Consider the following 13,342-nt stretch of genomic DNA (forward strand, 5'->3'; position numbering starts at 1 on the left):
GTCTGCTTCTTCTTCGACATGAGCACAATAAGCTGGCTGATCATAGATCTTCACGGGAATAGGATCAATAAAGTTCTTATCTGGGTGTTGTATCATAGAGGCTAGGGTAGCCAATGCGTCGACGAACTCATTCTGGACTCTGGGAACATGCCGAAATTCAGTCTTTGTGAACCTCTTTCTCAACTCCTGTACATGATGCAGGTATGGGAGTATCTTGGAGTTCTTGGTTGCCCATTCTTCTCGGACCTGATGTATAAGCAAATCCGAATCTCCAATCACTAGCAACTCTTGGACGTTCATGTCAATGGCCATCTTGAGCCCTAAGATGCAGGTTCGTACTCAGCCATATTGTTAGTGCAGGGGAACCTGAGCTTGGCGGACACCGGATAATGCTGGCCAGTTTCCGACACTAAGACTGCTCCTATGCCAACTCCTTTGAAATTTGTCCTCCATCGAAAAACATCCTCCAACCATCATAGGACTCTGCAATGTCTTCTCCTACAAATAATACCCCATCATCAGAAAAATACGTCTTCAGGGGCTCGTATTCTCCATCCATAGATTTTCCGCAAGATGATCCGCTAGTGCCTGTCCCTTGACTGCCTTCTCAGTCACGCAGACAATGCCGAATTCACTCAACAGGATTTGCCACTTGGCTAGCTTGCCAGTGGGCATGGGCTTCTAGAAGATGTACTTCAAAGGATCCATCCTTGATATGAGATACGTAGTATAGGCACAGAAATAGTGTCTCAACTTCTGAGCTACCCAAGTCAGAGCACAACAGGTGCGTTCCAACAGAGAATACCGGTCCTCGTATGGGGTGAACTTCTTACTGAGATAATAGATGGCCTGCTCCTTCCTCCCTGTTTCATCATGTTGCCCCAGAACACATCCGAATGCTCCATCCAATACCTCAAGGTAGAGTATTAGGGGTCTACCTGGCTCGGGCGGGACCAAAACTGGCGGTGTTGACAAGTACTCCTTGATTTTGTCGAAGGCCTTTTGGCAGTCATCGGTCCATTTGGTAGCGGCGTCCTTCTTCAGCATCTTAAAGATTGGCTCACAGATGACAGTAGATTGTGCTATGAACCGGCTGATGTAGTTAAGTCTCCCCAAGAAACTCATTACTTCTTTCTTGTTCTTTGGCGGTGGCAATTCTTGAATAGCTTTGACCTTTGATGGATCCAATTCTATCCCTCGGCGACTCACAATGAACCCAAGCAATTTTCCAGCTGGAACCCCGAATGCACATTTTGCGGGGTTCAATTTCAGGTTGTACCTTCGCAATCTATTGAAAAACTTCCTCAAATCTTCCATGGGGTCAGTGGCCTTCTTGGACTTGATGATAACATCATCTACGTACACCTCGATCTCCTTGTGTATCATGTCGTGGAAAATGATGGTCATGGCCCTCATATAGGTGGCCCCTGCATTCTTTAACCCAAACGGCATCATCTTGTAGCAATACATCCCCCACGGCGTAATGAAAGCGGTTTTCTCAGCATCCTCTTCATCCATCCATATCTGATGGTACCCAGCAAAACAATCAACAAATGACTGCAGCTCATGCTTGGCGCAGTTGTCAATCAAGATGTGTATATTCGACAAGGGGAAGTCGTCTTTTGGACTGGCCCGGTTGAGATCCCGGTAGTCGACACAGACTCTGACCTTCCCATCCTTCTTCGGTACTGGCACAATGTTGGCTAACCATGTCGGATACTCTACTACCCTGAGAACCTTATCTTTGACCTGCTTAGTGACCTCTTCCTTGATTTTCAAACTCATATCTGGCTTGAACTTTCTGAGCTTCTGCTTTACTGGCGGATAGGTTGGATCAGTCAGCAATTTGTGAGCCACAATAGATGTACTCAGACCAGTCATATCGTCGTACGACCAGGCAAATATGTCCTCATACTCTCTTAAAAACTCTGTATATTCTTCCTTCTCTGATGGTGACAAGTGAATGCTGATTCGTGTTTCTTTGATGTTTCCTGCATCTCCCAGGTTGATGATTTCGGTCTCGTCCAGGTTGGACTTAGGTCTATTCTCAAAATCCTCAACCTCTTTAACAACCTCTTCCGGTATATCATCTTCCTCTGAATCTATGTCCGTTTGTTGCGTTGTCTCGTTGCATGTCACAGTCATCGGTTCATCAAGATAAGTAATAGTAATGCTGTATAAGTAAAGTAATGAGAGAAAATAATAAGAGTAAGATTTATAAGAAAACCGAATTGCTTTTGATAAATTCCATAAATGTTTTAAACATCGGATCTCTTTCTTGCAAAAAATAAAATGCGAAAGGAAAGTAAACTAGTAAAATAAAATAGTGCATGGTGCTTGTTCAGCCTTGCTACCCCGAGGCACGCCGGGCTCTGGTGGTTCTGACGGTCCAGTTGTTGAGGCATGCTCCTCCGCTTACAGCCTGTATGGAAGGGCCTTCCTCCCCCTCCTCCTCAAAAATAACACAGCAATCCATGTCATCATCTTCTAGGAACAAGTTCCTCATTGCTGCTAGTGCTTCCTCTTCTTCTGACCCGTAGATAACCTCGGCCGGCTGGAAAGTATGTTCCAAACACGGTATTGGTTGCTCCAACGGATAGTAAGGACCGTGCCAGGGTGGCGACCATTCATTGAACTCTTTCCAGGTATACTCATATCCCAATCCGAAGGTGGTGCCGTGTTTCTTGAGCTTGATGGGCTTAGCGATTCCTTGGAGATTCTTGCCAAGTCCCTTGCCGGGTTCATACCCGCTCCAGTTCAATATGCTTTCAATTTTGTTATCCTACCACTTATCTTTATCGACGGCGTTGACTCGTTCGATGTGGTGGTAAGTTTCTCCGCTTATCTTTCTTCTTCCTCCGATTGCTGGGATGGTCTGGCGACTGTATATGGGATTGCTACCGTCGCCGTGAATGATCACCTCCTGGTGATTCCACTCAAACTTTACTGCCTGATGTAGTGTTGATGCCACGGCCCCGGCGGCATGAATCCATGGTCGTCCCAACAATAGATTATAAGATGCTGGCACGTCTATCACTTGAAAATCAACATCAAACCAAGTGGGCCCCATCTGCAAACATAAGCTAATCTCCCCAATAGTGGACCTTTGAGAACCGTCGAAAGCCTTAACATTGATGGCCCCATCCTTGATTTCATGCAGGCTCTTTCCCAACATTCTGAGAGTTACCAATGGAAAAATGTTGAGGCTGGACCCTCCATCAATCAGGATTCTGGTGATAAAATAATCTTCGCACTGCACGGTGATGTGCAATGCCTTGTTGTGACTCAACCCTTCTGGTGGTAGCTCATCTTCATGAAAAGTGATTTTGTGACTTTCCAATACCTGACCACCATGTTTGCCATTTCTCCTCTAGTGATATTGCTTGGTACATATGCCTCACTCAGCACTCTTAACAAGGCATTCTTGTGTGCATCGGAACTCTGTAGCAAAGCAAGGATAGATATCTGCGCCGGTGTTTTGTTCAACTGATCAATGACTGAGTATTCCTTTGCTTGTATCTTTCTCCAGAGATCATCGGGCCCGGTTTCAGTGATGGCTTGTTGCCCAGAGGTCTGCTTACTTGACTCAGCCAAGTGTTTCGGAGTATAAACCCTGCCGGTTCTTGTCATACCCTGTGCCGCAACTGTTTCCCCGAACTTGGCTTTCCCCTTCCTTCTTGCCTCGGCTGTGTAGTCCCATGGTATGGCTTTTGTGTGGAATGGCGTTACGGCTGTCATTGCTACTGGAATGGGCACCTTTGCTTTGGAAGGTAATACAGCAACTTCAAATGGCTCAGGCGCCTTTGGGGACCCAAACTCGACCTCAATTGGTGTTGGCGTCTTTGCGGAGACTGGTGTTTCAAACTCAAGTGGTATGGACATGTTCACCTCGGCATCTTCAAAAGGCTGAATCTGGACTACAATCGGATTAAGGGTGACTGTTGGTTTCTTTGGATCGTCGCCTTCTGTGATCAAACCGATTGACCCCTTGGGATCCCAATCATCCTCTATTTCAATCATATGAACACCTCCACCCTTGTGGTCTGGTAGAGGGTTATTGCGGACATTCAGGGCTGGCTCCTTTGCCACGATGATCTTGTTGTCAATCAAAGCCTGGATCTTGTCCTTTAGGGAGCGGCATTCATCAATAGTATGCCCTTCATGCCAGAATGGTATGCACAGGTCTTATTTAGGTTAACCCACTGGGAAGGGTTTTCAGGGGTTATAGCAGGGATAGGGGTGACATAACCAGCAGCTTTGAGTCTTTCATACAGTTGGTTGATTGGTTCAGCAATGGCAGTATACTGTTTGGGAGGTCTGCGGTCGAAATTTGGTCGGGGTCTAGGAAAGTTTTGGAGAGGGGGAGGTGATTGATAGCGGGATTGTTGAGTGTTGTAAGCTTGGTAGACGTGAGCGGGTTGGGATATCTGGGTGAAACAGGTTGGTATGTAGGAGGTGGAGGCGATTGATAGGTAGGCGGTGGTGTTTGGTAGGAGGGTGCGGGTGTTTGGAAATTTGGAGTGGGCTGATATGTAAGTGGAGGTATTGGGTAAGTTTGGTATTTGACAGGTGATTTGGTTCTCTGTGCAACCATTACGGCACCTACGTCCCTTTTCTTGGACGTACCACCAGACTGTAGAGCCTTGTTGGTGGCTTGCAAAGCTTCAAAGTTTGTAACCATACCACTCTTGATGCCTTCCTCGATCCTTTCTCCTAGCTTGATGATGTCAGAAAACTTATGGTTTTCGATCAACATCAGTCTTTCATAGTATTGCGGATCCTAAGCCCGGACGAAAAACTTGTTCATCTGTTCTTCCCCTAAAGCAGGTCGAACCTTAGCAACCTCTAATCTCCAACAAGTGGCATACTCACAGAATGTTTCTATGGGTTTCTTCTTTAGATTCTGAATGTAAAACACATCCGGTGCATTTTCCATATTGAACCTGAACCTGTCCATGAAGTCAGACGCCATACTTACCCAGTTTGACCACTTCTTTGGGTCTTGGCTAATGTACCAGGACAGAGCATCTCCTTTCAGACTCCTCATGAAAAGCTTCATGTGAATCTTCTCATCTTTCCCTACTCCGACCAGTTTGTCGCAGTATGTCCTCAAGTGAACCCTGGGATCCCCTGTACCATCAAACATTTCAAACTTGGGAGGTTTGTACCCCTCGGGCAGTTCGACATCGGGCTGTATGCATAGTCTTCATAGTTTAGCCCCTCAATTCCCTTACTACCTTCAACGCCTTGAATCTAGTGGTAAACTTCTTAAGCTCTTCGGCCAGATTTTTGATGAGCAAGTCCTTATCATCAGACTCGGGTGTGCTTGAGATGGGCTGGGTGGAGTGTGACACGGTCTCCACGTAGATGGGGGTGTTGGTGTGGCAGTGGTCATTTGTGGAGTTCAAAGGTTCCGGGATGAGTAGGGGAGTATTGTTGGGAGTGTGGCAAGTATTGCAGTGGTGGTGAGGAGCGTGATGGTTTTGTGGTTTTGTGGAGGTGTGGGGTTCTGAGCGCTTGAAAAATTGACATCTGGGGTGTTGAGGGAGAATGACAAGCTTGCCAAGTTACGAACTTGATTAAGTTCCTCCTGAAATTTCAACAGTTTCTGCTCGAGTTGGGATGCACTTTCCTTAGAAACCTGAGTACCCTGAGTGATCTCTACCTGCTCAACTGAGTTTTCTTTTCTGGTGTTGCTCAAATCTTCCATCTTTCCTTTGTTCCTGTTTCTGATAGGACTAGGAGGAGGAGTGGGTGGAGGGCCCCCTGGATCTTGTAAAATATGCTGATGTTGCCAGAGCTCACGAACTATCCTTTGGGGAGGGGAATAAACAAAAAGTAAAAACAAAAAAGGTGATAAGTTAGTAAGGATCATAAGAAGAAAATGTTGCAATATTTAAACACATAGTGCAAGAATATAAATCGTGTTCTAATTTGGGGAGCCTCATTGTGCCCGAGGTAGGCCTAGCGACAAGTTGATTTGGAGAACTTATAATGCTAAATGCCTCATTTTATTGACAAAAAATAGACGAATCCCAAAATGACATTAAATATGCAAGAAATAAAAACCACTAATGGCCATTGGCCTTATTACATTTGTAAAGCGAAAAGTAAACTCCTATCTACTTGGTCCCAGAAGGACTTTCCCCAGGTTGAATGCTCTCGTTGATCAAATCCTCCAGCTCGCGTAGGTTCACCAGTAAAAATGCTTTTGCCAGGTGTTCTCCTTCGTTTCCCTTAGAGTTCTGGCAGTCGGTGACTCTCTTCCTCACTTTTCCTTCCAATTCCAACAGACTGTATTCCAGATATTCCAACTTTTCGCTAGCTTTGGCGGCTCTCTCTTTCCACCCATTGATTTGGTCATTTGATGGAAGACTCCTCCACCAGTCTAGCAAGAGTGGGGGTGTGCTAATCATATCGAAACTAGGGACCTCGGGCCTCATTTTCTGCAAAACAAAAGGGTTAGACCCTACCCCCACCAGACTCGACTATTAAATATCAATAATTAGCATTAAGCACTTAGTTCTCCAAATAAATGCATAGAACGTGATGATGTACGTTTGGGTTTAGGGAAACCCAGTGGACTTTGGACAGGGCTATCTTAAAGAGTCATTATGCGGACAACATAACTGACTCGGCTAGGTTTGACCATGATGCATGAAAAATTTTAATCAGAGTAAGGTTCCTATGGGGTATTAGACTGGTACCCTTGAGCGGACAACTCAAGAGGGAAAGGCACGGAACCGTCGACTACACCGTTGATCGACTAGTTTTACCGCAAATATGCCTTTGCCGGATTTAGGGGTGATAATATTGGAAGGGCGCAACCACTCATTATAAGCGTTGCTATGGTATTTTGTTTGGCACGAGTGGAATATGATGTTGAATATGCAGTTACAATTATTAAACAAATTGTCATGTATTTGCACGTTCATAGAGTAATAATTACAACAGTTTCTCATAATTTACAACGGTATTAAAGGAAAGCGATAAAGGAGAGCATTAAGAAAAGAAACAAAGAGCCAAGTTAGTTTCGTAGTAGGACAAAGAATAAATACTTAAAGGCATTTAAACAAGTAAAGACATGTAAAGAAACATAAAGTCACAAATAGCATGAAATGGTAAAAGCCTTAAAAAAAATCCCCAGCAGAGTCGCCATGCTGTCGATGCCCCCTTTTTCTCGCGAAATCGGGTTTATGACATTTGGGCGGACAACTCATTTCCTTTTGGGAATTGGGTTTGCAATTGAAGAGTCGCCACCTAATGATTTAGTTCATTAGGACACTAGGAAGAAATTTAATTTTGAAAAAACCAGAGATTGGGTAAGGGCTTGAAATTATCTCGAGGGGAAGTTGTTAGGCACCCCTCAAGATCCACTAGTATGGTTCCCGACCATGCTATAATTGTGACTTTAAGTGCAAATGACAAGTAAACAAGCAAGAATCACAAATACAGGGTAGTTTTCACGTAATGGTAAAAGAAGTTAAAGATGTTGAAGTTTAGGAAGAGAATAGTTTTGAAATTCTGAAAATAAACAAGTAAATGGGAAGGGATTTGCACATAATTTCTGCGAGCAATTAAGTTAAAGAAGCGAAAGTTTTGGGAAGAAAGCAGTTTTAAAAGTTCTGAAAATAACCAAGTAAAAGGGAAGGGGGTCCTAAGTTTATAAATAATATGGATCACATCAAAGCAATACCCGGTAATCACTCCTCAGAAGAGGGGCTACACGTGGTATTAGCGCACCGGTCATCATATCCATATCTACCCTTCCCCACCCCGTTAAGGTATTAAAGCGCGGAATGGTCTCGTTACTTGTTGCATGCTATTACCCGTCCCAATCCTATCAGTCCCGGAGCCATTTGGGACAACTAGTCCTAAAGGGGAGGGAGATTTGGGCTTTTCATAGTTTAAAAGGATAAAATTCTAAGGCGACTAACAAAACATGTAGAGCAGATATGGGGAAACACATAACAATTAAAGGCTCAAACAGGCCTCCTAAAGAAACAAAGAGAAACATATAGTTTAGCATGTCTTGCACGTACTAGTTATGGTCTTAATTAAACTTAAAGGAGGCGGGAGGCAGACTGATTTATTACATGTTTTAGATAAGAAACCTGAATCAGACCTGCCTGCTGGTTGGAATTTAACAAAGTCTGGTTCTTATTAACTAATTTACCTTATGGCTTGCCTAGGCGAAACCTATAGGCATGATATCTAACAATGCGGGAGTGTACTAGTTTTAAAAGAAGAAGACTTGTTGATTATACAAAGCATAAGCTCTGCAGATATTAAGCCATACTATTTGCTGATTTTTAGACTTAGGCAAAATAGGCGATTCAGATTTTAGTTGATAGCTCCTATAGGCATGCTTTCTAGGTGCTAAATGATTTAAAACGTTTATAGTCGAAATAAAAGTACAGAAGTCCTATAGGCATGGTATCTAGAAGGCAATTTGTTATTTGAACCTATAAACTGTTTGCCTAGTGATAGATGTTTATGGATAATTTAAGAGATCCTATAGACAGGTTCTCTATATGAGATGCAGAAATGCAGAATCCTATAGACATGTTCTCTATATGATACAAAATGCAGAAACTTATAAGCATAGTTTCTATATGAAAATGCAGAACTTATGACCATGGTTTCTATATGAAATATGTAACCTATAAACATGATTTCTACCTGAAATATGTAACCTATGAACATGATTTCTATGTGAAACATGCAGAACTGAAAACAGGACATGATTGTTGAAACGTATTAAATTCCTATGAACATGACATCTACCCCTTTCATGCATGATGTACCCTCCCCTTTTCACTAAAAACCCCAATAGTAATTACAAGATTATTACAAACCAGAATTGAATAAGAAAAAAAAAAGAAGTAAAATTACATCAGAAAAACTAAAAATTTCCAACCAAGGAGAGCCTGAATCAGTCTTCTGTCTAAGGCATGAAGTAAACCAACTCCAAGGATCGAATTCCCAAAGCCTTTCTCATTTTCTGGGTGTGTCAGAGTTCCCAAGAGCCTCATGGACTCCGGGAAGTGCTTACACCCAAATTCATTATAGAATTGAATTATAGTGCAGTGTGGAAGAGCCAGCCCTCAAGTGTCCAAGTTAAGAGGGAGCTCAAGGTCCCAAGGCAAGGCTCACAGGAGGGGGGCAGAACTTAGAAACTAGGAATGAGTGTAAGTGCCGAGAGGGGTTTTTGGAGAAAAGCAAAGATAGGCTGGTGGTCATACCTAGCAATTGACAGTGCTGGCACACCCCAACCAGTCTGTTAACCACATTAAAAGGAATTTTGAATCAATCACAAATTGGCAAAACCTTTTTTGAAGGAAGAATTCCTCATATATAAAGCATACAGACATGTCAAACAAGAAAGAACTATCATGCTAATTAGAAAGAATCTAGTATAGGAAAGTTCAGAGTCACAAACAAAGAGGTTCAAATTCAGTACATAGACTCAAAATGAGTCTGAGAGTTAAGGGTTCCAAAGTAGAACCCTAGTTCAAACACAAAATCAACCTCATCAAAACCCCCAAATTCTAGGGTTTCTAAGTCGAATCAGATATAGAGACGAGGAGCCAAGTAATTGAAACAGGCTCAGAGATCTTCTTCAGAGACTCATGAGAAAACAAACAGATATAATAGCACATTCGAAGCAAATAGAGTGAAGAAACTGATTTAAAGCATAGTGAGAGTAGAAGGTTTTAAGAAAAGCTTGGAACTTAAACAGGTTCAGAAGAGAAAAAGAGGCAGTATGACATTTAGGAAAACAATAGAGGAAACATGTTTAAAAAAGCTCAAACAAAGTCCAGAAGAAGGCAAATAAAGAACTTAAGGACTCAGTAGGAAACACATACAGTAAAAGGGCTCAACATACCAGAAAAGTATATCAACAAGACATATAGAAAAACACAACAGGATGAACATGTGAGCCTGGTGTAGAAGCACGGAAGAACACAAAGCACAAACGAATCATGTATAGTAGAAAGAAAGCAGAAGAAAACACATGCGTGGTAGAAAAGAAAATATACAAACATAGTATAGACGAATACATACAAAGAAAAGAAAAGGAAGAGTCAGAAAAACATCTTAAGCTTTTCAGAAACCCTAGATCGGAAAGAAGTAATTTTGAAGAAAAAATTGGGGAAAGCGTTTTAAAACTTCAGTAAAGCACAGATATAGCATAGATTTAAGAAAACAATCAGAGAAAACCTCGAAGGGCTGGGGTTTCATAGGAACCCTAGAAATGAGAAAGGCTTGGAAGAAAGTCCGATCTTGAGTCGGAGAGGTCAGAAATAGGCTCCTGATGCTTGGATACGCCGGAGCGAGGCTGGAGAGGCCTCAAAGCCATGGATCTGAGAAGATTTGAAAGAACACCATCGAGGTCAGACCTCAAAACTTTGAACACCCAGGGTTTAAAGGTGGAGGGGGTGAGTACAGGCCATCCATGGCCTGAGAAGCCATGGATTCCGGTGAAAGTGCGGTTGAAAAGGGCAGAAGATGACTAGGGTTCCGAGGAACCTTCGAGAGAGTTTTGGGAGAGGAGAGTGTTTGAAGGCGGCTGAGAGATGGAAATGGAGGGATTAGGGTACGGTCGGTGGGTTAAAAATGGTAAGGGGTGATCGTGGCCGTTGATCAAAACGATCAACGGCCTGGATTAAAAGAAAAGGTCAGGCAGGTTAATTGGTTGGGTCGGGGGGTCGGGTTATAATTGAGATTGGGCCGGTCTAATTGGGAGTTTAGGATTGGGTCAGTTGGAGGGGTCAATTTGGCTATAATTGAAATAAATTGGGGCTACATATTAAATAGCTAGTTTTTCCTTTTTATCTTATAAAAAATAGTAAAAAATGATTCTGAAATTAAATTAAAAGTACTGAATCAGTAAATAATATATAAATATTAGTTTAAAAATATTGGAACCAAATTTATAATTATAAAATGCTATTAATCTTAAAATAGGCTAAAATTACAATTATATGCAATTTAGCTTTTAAAATACCAAATAAATTTGTAAAAAATATACAAAAATTACCTTAACTATATTTTGGTATAAATATGGGAAATAAAATAAATTATCCACCAAAATGGTAATTTTGGAAATAATTATTAGTTTTTATACTACTAAAATAGGCAATAAATTGATTTTAAAAATCTTTTAGAAATTAGGAAAAATACTAAAACACTTTGGCATGCTTATATATGAATGCATATGTTATTTTGAGAATATATAGGGAAAAATTGGGTATCAGCAGCAGCCTTTAAGTATCTATTAGCAAAGAAAGACGCTAGACCTAGATTGCTAAGATGGATACTCCTTTTGCTAGAATTTGATCTCGAAATAAAAGATAGAAAAGGTTCAGAAAATCAGGTAGCTGATCATTTGCCATGTTTAGAGAATCCTCCTACTGAAATACTAGATATCCAAGAGGAATTTCCTGATGAGCATATCTTTTCAGTGGCGACAGTTGTAAATAAACCTCCTTGGCTTGCTGATATTGCCAATTATTTAGCGGGAGGGTGGATTCCAAAACATTTTTCTTACGATCAAAGAAAAAAGCTTAAAAAAGAGGCAAGACATTATTACTGGGAAGATCCTTATTTGTTTAAATTTTGTGCAGATGACATAATCAGGAGATGTGTACCTGAAACAGAAATGAACAACATTTTAAGTCACTGCCATGATGGGGCTATAGGAGGACACTATGGAGGAAGAAAGACAGCAGCTAAAGTACTTGAAGCTGGATTTTTCTGGCCTACTTTGTTCAAAGATGCAAAAAATTTTGTTGCCGCTTGTGACCCATCAAAGAACCGGTAACATTTCAAAAAGGGATGAAATGCCTTTTAACTCTATTATTGTGTGTGAAATATTTGATGTTTGGGGCATTGACTTCATGGGTCCTTTTCCTCCATCAAATGGTTGCGAATATATTTCAGTAGCTGTTGATTATGTCTCAAAATGGGTAGAAGCAATTGCTACTAAAAAAAATGATGCTCGAGTTGTTTATGCTTTTCTCAAGAAAAATATTTTTTCTAGATTTGGAACTCCACGAGTTATAATAAGTGATCAAGGAACTCATTTTATAAATAGACAATTCGCTAGTTTATTGTCAAGATATGGAGTAACTCATAAAACAAGAACTCCATATCATGCTCAAACAAGCGGACAAGTAGAAGTATCCAACAGAGGATTAAAAAGAATTTTAGAGAAAATTGTTGGCTCTTCTCGGAAAGACTGGTCTCTAAAATTAGATGACGCTTTATCGGAATACAGAATTGCTTTTAAAACTCTCATAGGCACATCTCCTTATAGACTAATTTTTGGAAAATCTTGTCATTTACCTGTAGAGTTAGAGCATAAAGCATATTGGGCTATAAAACTGTTGAATCTGAACTTGCCAGATGTAGGTAAAAATCGTCTATTGCAGATTGATGAGTTGGAAGAGTTCAGACTTACAGCATACAAAAATATTAAATTATATAAGGAAAAGACAAAAAATGGCATGACAAGCTCATCCGCCATTAAGATTTAAAAGTTGGAGATCAAGTTCTATTGTACAATAGCCGATTGAGATTATTTCCAGGAAAGTTTAAGTCGCGCTGGACAGGACCGTATACTGTAACAGAAATTACCTCCTGTGGTGCCATTGAAATACAACGTATAGATGGGGGAGATAAATTCAAAGTAAACGGTCATCGTTTGAAGCCTTATATCAGCAGATTCTTCGACAAACAGGCTTCAACAATCCTTTTTGCCTAATTTTTAAAATAAGTCGAGCTGGCGACGTTAAACTCAGAACATTTTTTTTACCCCGCTCTTTAANNTAATTATTAGTAGTAACATATAATATTTCCTTTTTAGTAAATATATATAATTAAAATAGTTTTTCTTTTTATAAAAAAAAGTTAAAGAATAATAATAATTGCATGTTTGTATTATATTATATTATATTTTATATATATATATGTGTGTGTGTGTGTGTGTGTGTGTGTGTATGTAGGTTTTGAGAGTTTTATTACGATTTAATTAAGAGAGGAACNTAATTTCTTTTAGTAATATATATATTAAATAGTTTTACTTTTATAAAAAAAGTTAAAGAATAATAATAATTGCATGTTTGTATTATATTATATTATATTTTATATATATATATGTGTGTGTGTGTGTGTGTGTGTGTATGTAGTATGTATTAATATATTTTGCCATGATGAAAAAAATACTCCCATGATTTAGACAATGAAAGGTTTCTCCTATCATGAAAAAGAACATTTCTTTGCTATAATCTTGCCTTTGTTATATGAGAGAAACTTTGAGAAGCCAAGAAAAAGGAAA

General features: G+C 40.6%; 1 protein-coding gene across 1 annotated transcript; it reads left to right on the top strand.

Annotated features, from left to right (window-relative positions):
* Positions 1-11,714: 11,714 nt before the first annotated feature.
* LOC109219972 (uncharacterized protein K02A2.6-like) lies at positions 11,715-12,542 on the top strand. Its single transcript, XM_019384434.1, has one exon. The coding sequence runs from the start codon at positions 11,715-11,717 to the stop codon at positions 12,540-12,542; it is 828 nt and encodes a 275-aa protein (XP_019239979.1).
* Positions 12,543-13,342: the final 800 nt, after the last annotated feature.

The sequence above is a fragment of the Nicotiana attenuata genome, unplaced genomic scaffold, assembly GCF_001879085.1.
Source record: "Nicotiana attenuata strain UT unplaced genomic scaffold, NIATTr2, whole genome shotgun sequence".
Classification (NCBI taxonomy): Eukaryota; Viridiplantae; Streptophyta; class Magnoliopsida; order Solanales; family Solanaceae; genus Nicotiana; species Nicotiana attenuata.